A 14,502-nucleotide genomic window follows, 5' to 3' on the forward strand; every position below is an offset into this window, starting at 1 on the left:
CTCCTTGCTCTTTCCAGTCATTAGAGGCCACATAAAACCACTGGTGACATTTAGGCTAGGTGTTGGGCTGTTAACCTCAAAGTCAGTGGTTCAAAGCCACCAGCCACTCCAAGGGAGAAAGATGAGGCTGTCTGGAGAGCCCACCCACAGTCCTTGGCTTTGGGCCTCATTCTTCTGTCTTCCAAGCCAGCAATGTTGGGCTTAGTCCTTGTCCCCCTGCCATGTCTTCCACTTTTAAGGATCTGGAGAATGTAGGATAATCTCCTCCTTTACAGTCCGCTGGTTAGCAACCTTAATTCCCTTTTGTCTTGTAATCTAATATTTTCACAAATCTGAGACTAGCATATTTCTGGGGGCCACTTTGCTACCCATGACAAGGCACTTTGGTTGAAAACAGGCAACTTTAAATAAATCCTTCACCATAAAAGAGAGAGAGAGAAATGCCCAGCACCAAAAAAAAAAAAAAAAAAATTCCCAGGAGGTTCCACAGACAACCGGACTATTATAAATCAAAATACTCAATGAGTACAGATGCTTACCTTTGTGGATTAGTCCTTGAGTGACAAGCATGCTTACAAGCGAAGAAGGCAGAGCTGTAAAACAGAAATGCCCTTCAACCGTGATGTTTTAAAAGTTAGCCTCTCACCTAGAATTCACAGAGAATGCTTCTGGACTTTCCCTCTCTCCCAAGGAGCCTTGGTGGGGCAGTTGGTTAAGCACTTGGCCACTGACCCCAGGGTTGCTGCTACATCGTCTGACCCCTGGGGGAGAGAGGAGGCTGTCTGCCCTGCAAAGACTTCTAGTCTTGGACACCTGTGGGGCGGCTCCACCCTGCCCTGTCGGCTTGCTAAGAGTTGGAAGTGACTCCATCGCAGTGGGTTTGGGTTTTCCTCTTCCCTCCCTCAGCAATGAGAGTTTATTAATTTGCCATTTTAATTATTTAGCACTGTCCTAAATATGGGACATGTCTTGGGATCTACCCAGGGCACTCAGCTTGACACAGTTATTGATCTAACAAAACCTCAACTCCATGCTACTCCATCGGTACCGGTTCCTGTGGTGTCAGCTCCAACCCCCAAGTTGACCCAGTGCCAGGGCAGAACGGGGCCCCACCCAGTTTTCGATGGATTTTGGGGGAATACAGATTGGCAGGCTTTTTTTCCAGAGGCAATTCTGGCACAGACTTGAACCGCCAAATGTTTGCTTGGCAGTTGAATGCGTTAACTGTTTGCATTGCTCATGGATTCCCCTCTGTCTTTGCCCACCAGTCACTGACTACCCAGCATGTACCACACTTAGGTTGCTGCATGTAATGCAAGCAGCTCCGTGTGTATGCACTCTTAGCTCTCTCTTTTCTCTCTCTGAATTTTGGAAGTTTCTCTTAGCTATATATTTTGAAATTTTTAGTTCTACACAAAAGTTAAAGAACAGCACAACCAACTCCTCTATCTTCTTTGTCGCTTAGCTTCATTAATTGTGACGAGTTTGCCAAATTCACTTCATCTCTCCCTGCTTTCCTTTTCTTGCCCGAACCAGTTGTAATCATGGCTCTTCATCACTATTTCAGCAGGTGTCGTCTAAGAGCAAGATCATTTCCCCCTATCACCCCAATTTCACTAGCATATCAAGAAGAAGAATATTGATCGGCTGATACTAACACATAATCTACATGAACAGTTCCCCAATTGGTTCAATATGTTCTTCGTAACTGAACCGAATTGAACTCATTTCCCTCAAGTTGATCTTGGCTTATAGAAACCCTATAGGACAGGAGAGAAGAGCCCCTGGGGATTTCTGAGACGGTAACTCCTTATGGGAGTAGAAAGCTTCATTTTTATCCCAAGGATCAGCTGCTGGTTTCGAACTGCAGACCTCATGGTTCACAGTTCAATGTGTAATCCACTACACCACCAGGGATCTTTCATGGGTTTTTTTTCTCTTCTACCTAGGAAAGTAAGGATCATGTATGAGGGGGCTTAAGAATGTTCATGGAAAAATAGCATGAAAAGATAGTGGAATTATTCCATGAACTTTCTGAAGCCCCCTTATATTACACCTCACTATCATGTCTTTCTAATTCGCTTGAATCTAGAAGAGCTCCCTTCAAAAATAATTTTTATTATTTATTTTATTGTTCTCTTTAGTATCTATTTTTAATCTTTCACAATACTTTGTCCCACATTTTGGGTTTGCCTATTTTCTAAAGATTGCAAGATGATTACATTCATGTTAAACACAAGTGATATTTAGCTGTAATTTTTAAAGTAGGTATTTTAGCCTGGAAAAAGGAAACGAAATAAAAGACTCGTTCTGTTCGAAATCTGTCAGCTGTCTTCTTTCAAAAGCAGGGAGCGGTGATAAACAGCTAGCTCTTCCTACCCAACCAACAAATCCAACAACCTGGCCCGGGTCTGCAGTCTGCTACCTGAGGCCAGACACACCGGTCAGACGGAGGTTCATCTACTGGGTCCAATGAAATGACTGGCTCAGACTCTGTCAGAAAACACCTGATTTCTCAAAGCACACCAGGCTCCGTAGCAATGCCTGACCCACAGCAGCTTCCAGGGAGTGGGGCTGCTCCAAATAGCTGAACTGGAATGAGTTTTAAAACCAGAATGAATATTTCCCAGTACAAATTAGCTCTGCGTCGACAATGGTGTAAATCATTGGCGGCGTCCCCATGGACTCTCCCACGACATTTTCAAGTGATGAATCATGAATTTCTAAAATTGGAAGTCACCTTAGTGCACTCTGGTCTTCCGTAAGGCAGGCCCAGGGCGAGAAAGCAACCCAGCCTGCAAAGCTATGGCCAAACGATGTTAGGAGAAGGCCGAGGGAGCTGCTGCCACTTATCATTCACTCAGCAACCATTTGCTGCATCTCTTCCACGTGGGTGGCACCGTGCTAAGCTCCAGGATAAAGCAGGGAACTTGGCATCCACTGCTCCTGAATTCTCTGAAGCTTAGAGGTGAGTGCCATTCAAGAAGGCCTGCGCTTTAGCAGGCGAGCAATTCTCAGTGACACCCTGGGTCCACTTTCTTGGTCACATTAAGGGAAGCAAAACAAAACAAGACATTCACCGGCAATACTTTTGGGAACATGAGATGAAGTGCCCCTAGATTGATTATGATCTCTGTCGTAAGGAAAGGATCTCAAGACGGATTTAAGCGTTGAGTTTAAACGTTTAAATGGATTTTAACGTTTAGCGCCCAATGTCAATGAGGGATTTATTCAAAGTCCCTGCTCAAACATAAGCCATTACCTTAACGGTCCTGTGATAGGCAATTTATGACAGCAGATGTACATTGCTAATGGCAAATTCATTGCCATTGAGTGGTTTGCTACTCATGGCAACCATGTGTGTGACCCCACATGTGTCAGAGTAGGACTGTGCTCCACAGGGTCATCGATCTCTGTGACCTTGAGGAAGCAGATTGCCAGGCATCTTCTGAGGCACCTTTGGGTGGGGGTCACACCTTCTGGCTAGTAGTCAAGGGCTTAACCCTTTGTGTCACCCCAGGGCCCTGGGGCAAATCCAATATTTACAAAGACTAAGAAGGATGCAATTACCTCTCTTCCAGAAACTTTCTTCTTGGCATTCTTTAATAATCTTTGCGATCTCTCCTCTGTGCATGTGGAGTTTGGATTTTGGACAAAATATCAGGCTCTGCAAGGAAAGCTAAGCAGTGAGTTAAGCAAAACCATCACAAAACCATCTGCTTTGCTTCCTCTGGAGGAGGACAAAGAGCCCCTCGGCGCTCCCTCCCCGCCCCCCTCATTACAAGCATGGCTTGTGCCCTCATCCCACCAGCACAAAGCAATCACAAGTTTCTAAGAGAGCTTTCCATCTGGGAGTGCTGGAAGGACTTAGATAAGGAGAGAGTCCCAGTTGGAGAATCAGGCTGGGCATGGAACAGACATCTCTTCTGACTGAATGATGGCTGAGAACACATTTTCTTTTTGACCACCGTCCCTCTGACCACACAGCCACTGTACCTGGCGTGCCACTCACTAAGGTGCATGCCCCATATGGCAATGCTGGGCGGTTTCTCCTAACCATGGCACTTTCCTTGGCTAGCCCTGAAGACACCATTCAGCAGGTTAAAATGACTGCTTTGGTACTGGAGAGACTGCAGGGGCCAAGACAGGCTGTGTGGTCCTGTGCTATTGAGTGTAGATGGCGTAAAAACGGATTGGAAATGTGCCTTTTGAACATATTGTAGACCAGTATTCAGCAGTAGAAGCAAAGAAGGTACACTTGCAATTTCCATGTGGCATCAGAATGTGTTAAGTACAAGATTAACGAGCTTGCCTTGGTTGTTGGACCTATCTTACGGTATTATATCATAGTGTATCCAGGTTGTAGCCTTTCACCATACTTATTCAATCTGGATGCTGAGCCAATCATCCAAGAAGCCGGTTTATAGGAAGAAGCACATGGCATTAAGGTTGGATGAAGACTCACTGAGGTAGTTAGTTTATTGTGCCAACCTGGTTGATAAACACATGTGGAGTTAATTGAAGAGTGGAGGGATAAATGGCTCGGTGAGCCTCACCTTTCTAGTTCTCGGGTCTCTTGCTTTCTGATGGTCAGACCAGGGTGCAGTTGCCTTAGCCAGTTCCCTGCTTCAGCTGGCCAGGCTCACTTCCTGCAAGACATCCCTGAGGTGAAGCTGCATGGACCTACCCCGATGCAGCCCTGGGTGCTGGAGCAGCCATGTGGAGACCCCTGCCAGCACTGAGATGCTTACACATTCACTGATTTCAGGTTTCCTCCTGCAGTTGGCATCATTGTGTGTGTTTTGTGAGATGGAGGAGGACTTTGTGGATTGGTGTCGGACATATGGGTTAATTTGGACTTGTGGGCTTGGGCAGCACTGGGTTGGGATGTTTTCTTGATGTGCACTTAGCCTTTATATAAGACTCTCTCTTATACATATGAGTTTCTGTGGATTTGTTTCTCTAATGTACCCAGACTAGCACACTCACTAACAGCCTGCAATATGGAGATGAGACAGGCTTGCCTGCTGAAAGTGAACAGTGGAAACCATTTGGTGATGAAGTTCTTCAGTATGGATCACACCTCAACATTGAGAAAACAAAAATTCTTAGGAGGGGACCAATCATCACTCAAGAAATAAAACAACATATTTTATTGGGCAAATCTGCAGAAGACCTCTGTACAGAGTTATAGAGCAAAGATATCCCCTTGAGACTGAAGGACGGTTGACCTAGGCTTTTTATTTTCAACCATATCATACGCACGCACAAACCAGACAATAGTTAAGGAAAGCCAAAAAGGAGCTGATGCCACTGAAATTCGGTGTTGAGAGAGACGATTCAGTATCCCGTAGGCTGGCTCAACAAACAAACTTGTCTTGGGAGAAGAACAGCCAGAGTGTCCCTCAGTAGGGAGGATGGTGAGCTTTTATTTCACGTACTTTGGACATGTTACAGGTGGGGCCAGATCCTGGAGCAGGACCTCACGCGTGTTAGGGGAGAGGGCCGGATAAAGAAAGCCACAGAGAGAGGGCGTGCCGCAGTGGCTGTGATAATGGGCTCAAGGACAGCGAGGGCAGTGAGAACCGCACAGGATGAGTAAGTGCTCCATTGTGTTGTGCCCAGGGTCGCCCGCTCGCTATGCGCTGGAACGATTTCAGCAGCACTTAACAACATTGGTGAAGTTATTGAAGAGATGGGCATCAGATGTTTAGACGGACATCCTTTCAAGGCTTGCCACAGGGGCTCTTTTCCATAAATACACGTGGCGTGCCCTTTGCCAACTTGGTTTCCTTAAGACCTAGCTCGAATGTTGCTTTCTGAGTGAAGAGAGAGGGGTGTTAGTTCCTCTTCAACACATAGTTTATAAGCAAGGGCTCCACAAAATTCATGGACAAATGGAATTTGAGGAAACTGGACTTTCCCCACCAACTTGGTGGGATAGTATTCAGAGCATGGCGCCACCATTCATCTGCTTCAACTTCTGTGTGTGTTTCTAGACGGCGTACTCATCAACAAACCACATTTTATCATATACATAGTTGATTTAGATCTTGGCAGCACTGCACACGCTTGCAGGTGGTCTGTACGTAATTTCTAGTGCAACTATCAACACACCCCATTGACATAACCCGTGCCATCAAGTCAATTCCCACTCATGTCAGTCTCATGTGCTACAGAGGAGATCTCAGATGCATGGGCTTTTCTTTTCCCCACCATTAACATTTATCGTGCATCTGTAGTGTACTGGGCACAAGTTGAAAATATAATTCCTGCCTTTTGACGTGGTATTTTTCTTTGGTGTTTTCTGCAAGGTACTGAAGAAATATTCCATAGAGTGCATTTGCCCCATCCTTATTTAGAGGCTAGAGGAAAAGAAAGGATTTAAAGGCAGACAATGGCAGACCATTCAGAATAGTTAGAGCTGACAATGAATAGCACTGAGAAGAATGGGAATTCCAGAGCCTTTCATTGGCTCATGAGGAACCTGTGTGTGGACAAAGAAGCCATTGTTCAAACGGAACAAGGGAAAACGGCATGGTTTAAAATCAAGATATGAGCATATCAGGGTTGCATTTTTTATTTTATTAAATCTGGATGCTTAGCAAATAATCCAAGAAATTGAATTCTATGAAGGAAAATGGGGCATCAAGATTGGAGGAAGGTTAATTAGCAATCTATGATATGCAGACGACACAATTCTACTTGCTGATAGTGAGGACTTGAAGCACTTGCTGAGGACGATCAAAGACGGCAGTCTTCAGTATGGATTGCAACTCAATGCAGAGAAATCCCAAGTCCTCACAACGGCCCAATAGACAACACCACGCTAAGCAGGGCGAAGATGAAAGTTAGCAAACACTTCATTTTGCTTGAATCCACAGTCAATGCGGAAGGCGGCAGCACTGGGCAAATCAGCTGCACAAGACCTCTGTAACGTATGAAGAGAGAAGATGTCCCTTTGAAGACGAAGGTGTGCCTGAGCCAAGCTATAGCATTTAAAATCACCTCATGCGAATGTGAAGGGTAGACATTGACTAAGGAAGACCAAAGAGGAATTGATGCATCTGAATTATGGAGCTGGTGAAGCATATTGAAAGTATTGCTGTCAGAAGAACAATTTATCTTAGAACGCTCCTTAGAACAGAGGATGGTGAGACTTCATCTCACGTATGTCAGACATGTTGTCAGGCAAGAGTGGTCCCTACAGAAGGACATCATGCTTGATCAAGTAGAAGTGGAACGCCAGCTCCTGCCTTGTCTGTTCTTAGTCTGGAAGCTCTGCTGTAACCTGCTCACTATAGGTGGCCTGGCTGGTCTTTGAAATACCAGTGTCATACCTTCCCACATCACAGCAACACACAAGCCACCACAGTACAACAACGGACAAGTGGGAGAAAGTAGAAGGGCAGGGGAAACAGAGGAAGATGCTTGACAAGATGGATTAGCACAGAGGCTACAGCAGTGGCTTAAAACATCAAACCGATGGTGAGGCTGGCACCAGACCAGGGAGTGATTCATTGTGTTGTCCATTGGGTTACTGTGAGTCAGAACCAACCAACAGGAACAACAAGGCCTACAGGGAGAAAAACCCAATCTCATTAACTAAGGAGGTTTGCTGTCGAAATAAGGTGAGGGAAACCGCTGTGGGACGCAAGCAAAGGAAGCAGGGCCTGTCGACAATACTGAGTAAAGCCAGCACGACCATGGGGCTCCTCTCCAAGTCCATGGCTACCAGGTAGAGATGGCTGGTGAGAAGACAGAATAACGCTGAAGAAGGCCGGTAATCCCCTGGACCTCACAAACAGAAAGAATGAAGAAACGTCAGACACCAAGCAGCGTGAAGGCACGAAACGCATCGCGAATGCTACCCAGTGCCGCAGGGAGCCCACAGCACTGGCACTTCCTATGTTGGGCACGCCAGGTACCGGAAACCCACATGGAGCAGAACACTTTTTTCTTTTCATACAATCTCTTGGAAACGAGCAAGTTGTGTTCATTTGTTTGATAAGGGAGAATGAGGCATGGTGGGAAACAGTAGTAGTTATAATAGAAGTGTTTTCATCTGTATGATACACAACGGATGTAAACGTGGCGAAAGCTCACTGGCTGCCAAGAGAGATTAAGGACGAAATTTCCAAAAAAAAACACAAACCAACCAAAGACTAAATTTACAAAACATGTACAATTTCCTCTAGAGAAGTGTCAGAACCCAAATCTAGTGTGTGTGAAAAGCTGCAGGTAAAGTCATTGAGAAGTTTATTCATAAAATGTTTATCCCACTTACATCGACTTCATGTAAGTCCTCAGCAACTACCCTTGAAGTATTCATGAACTTTTCATAAGGCATTCAACAAAGCCAGCCATCATTTCAAGTTATTTCCCTGTGAACAGGTTTTCTTTTTTTTAATACAGCCTATGCAGGTTAGGCAACTATTTTTAAAAATCACCAAAGCAAAAATATCTAAAAAAGATTAAACACATGTTTTTGGAAATTTTTCAGCTGTGCTTGATATACATGATGCGATAACAATTCATTTTACTGCATCTTTTTACTCATGTCTTTGTTCCTCCGTTGCCTTACATGTTTAAATACAAATAAAATGAGTGTAGAAAAATTAATGCAATCAAAGAGCAGGTAAGCTTACAAAAACCGATTGTGAAGCATTTCTTCTCTTCTCTAGAATACACTGGGTCACACGTGAGAGTGCGTCTGCAGTTGTCGTCCAAAGTGCACACAGTGCGATTGTGTATTCCACAGTCACACTGGCTCCATAGGTCATATTCATGAGATTATCTTTTTTCTTCTATTAAAAGACCATTTCACTGGGGGCAAGATAACCTACTTCTACCATGATCTTAGAAGTGCTCCAAACGCTCAAGTACCCACAATAACTACACCTGCGATTCCAGCCCATTACCCTTTTACCCCTCCCCAGGACAAGCCAGGCTGTAGGCAGTGTGCTCTTTGCTTAGATGTGGAAGCAGCACAGGGTGTTCATGCCTGTGATCTTTATGGAAGCAGATCACCAGATCTGTTTCCCCGCAGTGCCAATGGGTGGTGGCGGTGGTGTTACCACCATCCTTTTGCTTTTGCTTAGCAGTTGACTACACACTACTTGTGCTACCCAACGACCTATACTATTGACACAAACACAAAAAGCCAAACTCACTGCCATTGGCTCGATGGCAATGCGTAGGGACCCTACAGGGCAGAGAACTGTCCCTGCGGGTTCTGGGAGGGAGCCCTTTACTGAAGCAGAAAGCCTGTCTTTCTCCCCTGGAGCAGCTGGTGGTTTCATTGGAGCCCAATGTGCAGTCGCTTCCATCACCAGGGCGCCTTCATGAACAACAATCGGTCTAAATCATATGGCATCGTTTGATTGGCATGTTTCTGATCATTCAGTGTAGTTGGGCATCTCTCCATAGTCTTGCTGGCATGGCAGGCTATCTTTTGACCTGGTGCCATTGCTGGCATGGCAGGCTATCTTTTGATCTGGTGCCATTGCTGGCATGGCAGGCTATCTTTTGATCTGGTGTCACTCATTCACTATATGAAGTTGTCACCTAATACTTTCTGCTGTTGAGTAACGCTGTGGGTGGGAGAGACTTTCCCAAGTACCCGAGCTTCTGCTGTTGTGGTGCTTTCCTTCAGCCAGACCGCCCACCTCCTCGAGTACCGAGACAATCCCTACCATTGAACCAGGAGCGGAATGACTTCTGCTTATGTGTTTTCTTTTGGCTTAATTGTTTTCTAAAACGGAATTTTCTTTCTTTCTGCGAATACCACATGTGCATGTCCTCGTGTGTAGATTACTTGTGCGTGTCCTCTGCCGCTTCTTTATTGAGGTGTACTGGGTTTCCTTGTGAGGTGCTTGCAGTTGAACTGGCTGGTTTTGCCATTGTACTTTCTTAGACTCTTCTATTGTTGGGGTTGTCTCTGTTGTTGTGAAGTGTCACTGGGTTGGTTCCCACTCATTGGGACCCTACGCTAAGGTGACCAGATGCCCCACTTTTGTCGGACAGTCCCGATTTTTAACGATTTGTCCCGTGTCCTGCAGCGTTTTAAAAAAGTCAAGTCCTGATTTTTGGAAAGAATGCACGACAAGCTAGGGAACGGCGGGAGAACGGGAAGGGAATATATGGTTTTCGGCTGCCATGTGGCTATTTCGCCAGGATATGAGTTTTATATTATTTTTGTTAATTTTATAATGTTAAACTTTAATAATAGCAAATAAGTGTTGAGAACTGATTATCGAGAACTGCTTATCAAAGTTCGCATTGTTGATCAGTTGTTAGAATTCGACCACCATTGTCTGGACTTAATGAACAAGGGCATTTTTTGGCATTGGCAACGTCGAAAACATTTTGTAACTGTCTCTCAGACGATACACATCGTACTGCGTGCTAGTGCTAGTTAAACAAGTGATGTCAGCACATCAGCTCTTCAGATAATTTAGGTAAGTAATTTATTTTTTCATAAGTACATAAATTTTCTTGAATTTAGCAGACAGTACTTGTATTATTTATATTTTATAGTGGCAGCATAATGATATAGACCAAATTTTTTAATCAAGAACACCCCCTCCCCCTGCCGCCCCGGTCAATGGTGTCCTGCTTGACCAATGTTAAAATCTGGTCACCTTACCCTACGCACAACAGAACAAAACGCGGCCTCGTCCTGTGTTGTCCTCACACGGATCCTGTGCTTGAGCCAACTGGTAGCATGGAGTCAGTCCATCTCTGAGAGGACCTTCCTCTTTTATGCGCCCTCTACTGAGCATGATATGAGGCCCCAGGGAATGTCTCTCCTGCCACCTGTCTTTAGTAGGTGAGACAAAGTCCTGCCATCCTTGCCTTGTTGTTATTAGGGTCCTTCCGTCGATTTCCAGTGCATGGTGACCTCACGTGATGCACTCGTACTGCCCTCGAGGTTTCCTCTTGACTGCAATCCATATGGAAGGGCCTTGATTGATCTTTCTCGCAGGTGCTGCTGCATGGGTTTGAACCACCCACTTGTCTTTTAGCAATGGAGCGCTTAACCACTGTGCCACTAGGGCTCCTTTCATCGCTTATAGTAGCTGCCCATGTGAATGGCATTCCTTGAGAGAACGCCAACCAGGGTCCCAAGCTCGGCCTCATGCATCCTGTCATGCTAACAAGATGGACTGATCTTGTGACACCCGTGCCTTTTGAGGTCAACCAGCATCCCAACGTGGCCACCTCCCTCCTCTTTTTCTGCAGCTCCCCACGGCCCAGCATGGGAGGTGGCAGAGAGGGTGTCTTGGCAATGGGAGAAGGCGCTGTTCTCATTCTCCACTTACTTTAGCTCCTCACCACCACCACCCCACAGCAAGGACCCCCGCTTACGCCCAGTGCAAGCCATCGATTCTTGTTCCTGGCTGTTGCAACAGTAGCCACGAGCAACTCACATCTTCCTCCTCACACCCCAGCCCACCCCTCCAACACACACACACACACACACACACACACACCATCAAAATGACTGTGAGTCTTGCCATCGAGATGAAATGTTCCCATGGAGTCTGCCCGCTGGCAGGGCACTGATGACCCTTTTCTGTCACCACCATCAATGATTGATGGCCCTCCATTTCTCAGGGCAGCTCAGGTGTCCAAACATTCCTCCTTGTGACTTGGTATCATCTGTCTGTGTGCTGTTTCTAAACTTTGCCTCACAAACCTCACCTCCTCCATAAAACCCTTTTTATCTTGAAAACTTGCCCCCACAGGACATGAACACCTTTCCTCTATCACCATATGTCAGACGCTCCATTTCCTTCCTTTACACGCCCCTGAAACACATACTATTCATCTTTAACAAGTTGAAAAGTTGCACCCGTGTTCGTACTTGGCTTCTCTGTCTGATGGCTGGGTTAGTAATTAATAACCCTGCTAACCTGATTGGATGGGAGCCCTGGTGGTGTAGTGGTTACGAGTTGGGCTGCAATTTGCATGGTCAGCAGTTTGAAACCACCAGCAGCTCCTCGTGAGAAAGAGGGGGCTTTCTACTCCTTCAAGGAGTTCAGGCTCAGAAACCCACAGGGGTAGTTGTACCCTGTCCTGTATGCATACGAAGAGTCAACATTGACTTGATGGCAGTGAGTTATCCTGATTGGGAACACCTGTCAGTGGCTTATGCTTCATACGAATGCCCCTGGTTCCCAGAAAATGGCACACGCACAAAAGAAAAGCAGGCTATGTCCTTGCGCTAGGCTCCGCTAGGTGTTTCAGTCTGCTGGAGAAAAGCCCTTCAGTCCCGGACAGCCTGCCTCAGAACTAGCGAGCTTCGAAACAGGGATGAACAAAGAAAGGATTTTGTGAATACAGAGATGAACAAAGAAAGGATTTTGTGAATACATCCTTCAAAGCTCCTTTGGGAGGCAGCCAAAAACTTTCCTTCCACATTCCGTTTGCTCTAAACCCATCCAACAGGTGCCAGACTACAAAACAAACAAGCGGAACAGGAACGTGTCTGGGCCAGGTTGTGTTTGAACAGAAGTCCCGTAGGCGATGGCTCTGCAGATGGCAGAGCCCCAGGCGAACAACATACCTGCTTGCTGTGTGGTGGCAAATGGGGTCCTTTCTCTTGGTCCTCATGAGTCGACACTGAAGCCATTGGTCTTGCTGTGCTTTGAGCTGAGCTCAGTCCACGTCCTCCTTCCCCCAAGGGCTAAGGGCAGTAAGGAAAATTCATACTGTGATTCAATGCTTATAGCAACCCTGAAAACACCGATTGGGGAACCTTCTTTCATTTCGTTAAAGGTCTTCTTCATCTGCAACCACCAGCAAACTCCATTTCTAATGCTCCGCCCCATTTAACGCCATCCTGGCGACAAGTCACACTATAAGAGGGGGGGAGATGTCACTGTCAGTGCTGGACTGTGTTACTACCTATCAACCATGCTCCCAAACATGTTCCAATACATGAAAAAGTCATCGACTTCCTCATATTCTTGTCTAGAAGAACGAATAAGGTAAACTCATTGCCTCAAGGGAGCTCCCAATCTAAGAGAGGACATGAGGCATGAAAAACACCCCTCCTCCGAGTGCTACTAACTGCAGTATCAGCCCTTTGAAACCAGGGTGTTTCTACTTCCTTACAGAGGTGTGGCCTCAGCCACCCCCAGGGGCAGTTCTGTCCCGTCCTATGCCTAGGGTCACGGTGGTTGCAATCAATGTGGTGGCAGTGAGTTTGCCTTTGAGAGAGAGGACAAGCAGGAGCCCTGGTGGTGGTGTGGGCCACACACTGAGCTGCTAATGGAAAGGCCCCGTTGGATCCCACCAGCCACACTACGGCAGAAAGAGGAGGCTGTCTACTTCCATCCTTTCCCAAACCCCAGGGGGTCAGTTTTACTCTCGGAAAGGGTGAGGGTGAGGGATAGGGTAAGGGTTAGGGATGGGTTGCTAATTGCAAGATTAGAGGTCGGAGTCCACTGAGAGGCTCCATGGAAGAAAAGCTTGGTGCTTTGCTTCTGGAAACCCAGCCATTGAAAACTACACACACACTAATAAAACGATTTAAAAAAGAGAATTATTGAACTAAATGTGAATCGGATGAATCTTCCTAGTAAAGATAAAGGGTGGCTTTGCTATCATGCAGAGTGCCTTGGGAAGTGGATGACTGCAGATGCAATTAGGTTAAAATCTAATACCTGATGATTTGAAATTTTTGATCCATTTTAAAGTCTTTCCAGTTTTAATATTTTCGGCTATCTTTTTGATTGAGGTTTTTGTCCGTTTTATTTTGTTATTGTTAGTTTAAAAAATTTATTTTCTGCATATTAAATCAAGGATAGGTAAATCTATAGAGACATTAACTGGATTAATGGTTCCTTGGAGTTATGGAAGAGGAGGCTGTGGGGGGGATGAAGAGCTAATAATGATGAGTCCAACAACCAAGAAAATGTTTTAAATCTGATTGTAGTGATGATTGTACAACTCTTCTTGATGTGATTGAACAATTGAATTGTATAATATGTGAATTATATGCCAATAAAACCATTTTGAAAAAAGAAAACTACACTCACTCACTCACTCACTCACTCACTCACTCACTCACTCACTCACTGCGACAGAGTCAATTCCAACTCACAGGGACATTAGAGGGCACCTTGGCTTTCTGAGCCTGCCACTCTTTACAGGAACAGAAAGCCCCATATTTCACACTTGGAGCAACCGTTGTTTCCAGCTACTGACCTTGCAGTTGGCAGCCCACCAGGCAGCCGCCACCACCAAGGCTTGAAAACTGCACAGAGCAGTTTTTCTCCACCACACACGGGGCCACCATGCATGAACCCGGTCGACAGGGAACTCAGTACAAGGTGCTGAGGAGGGACAGCGGACCAATGACTATTCTGTCTCAGCAGGTCTGATGGCATTAAGGGCAGTCCCGAGCTTTCAAAAGGTTCCGTAGAGAGGGGAGGGCCCGCAGGCAAGATCAGTTATGCCTCCAGCCAGGTAGAGGGTTCAATCTTCACGGTG

General features: G+C 45.8%; 1 protein-coding gene across 2 annotated transcripts in view; it reads right to left on the minus strand.

Annotated features, from left to right (window-relative positions):
- The window catches only part of OCIAD2 (OCIA domain containing 2), a 27,059-nt gene extending 12,819 nt beyond the window's left edge, over positions 1 to 14,240 (minus strand). The window contains exons 1-4 of one of the 2 annotated variants that reach the window (XM_045284213.1): positions 14,218 to 14,240; positions 12,572 to 12,691; positions 3,571 to 3,679; positions 540 to 593 (exon numbers count right to left, since the gene is read on the minus strand). In XM_045284213.1, coding sequence (XP_045140148.1) covers positions 540 to 593; positions 3,571 to 3,679; positions 12,572 to 12,637 — 229 coding nt within the window. In that variant the 5' untranslated portion in view covers positions 12,638 to 12,691; positions 14,218 to 14,240. Of the gene's footprint in view, positions 1 to 539; positions 594 to 3,570; positions 3,680 to 12,571; positions 12,692 to 14,217 lie in introns of those variants that run through there. The other variant, XM_004706280.2, reaches the window with a different exon arrangement.
- Between the last annotated feature and the right edge of the window lie 262 nt (positions 14,241 to 14,502).

The sequence above is a fragment of the Echinops telfairi genome, unplaced genomic scaffold (assembly GCF_000313985.2).
Source record: "Echinops telfairi isolate 266 unplaced genomic scaffold, ASM31398v2 ScPeMD7_7468;HRSCAF=8506_0, whole genome shotgun sequence".
In the NCBI taxonomy this organism is placed as follows: Eukaryota; Metazoa; Chordata; class Mammalia; order Afrosoricida; family Tenrecidae; genus Echinops; species Echinops telfairi.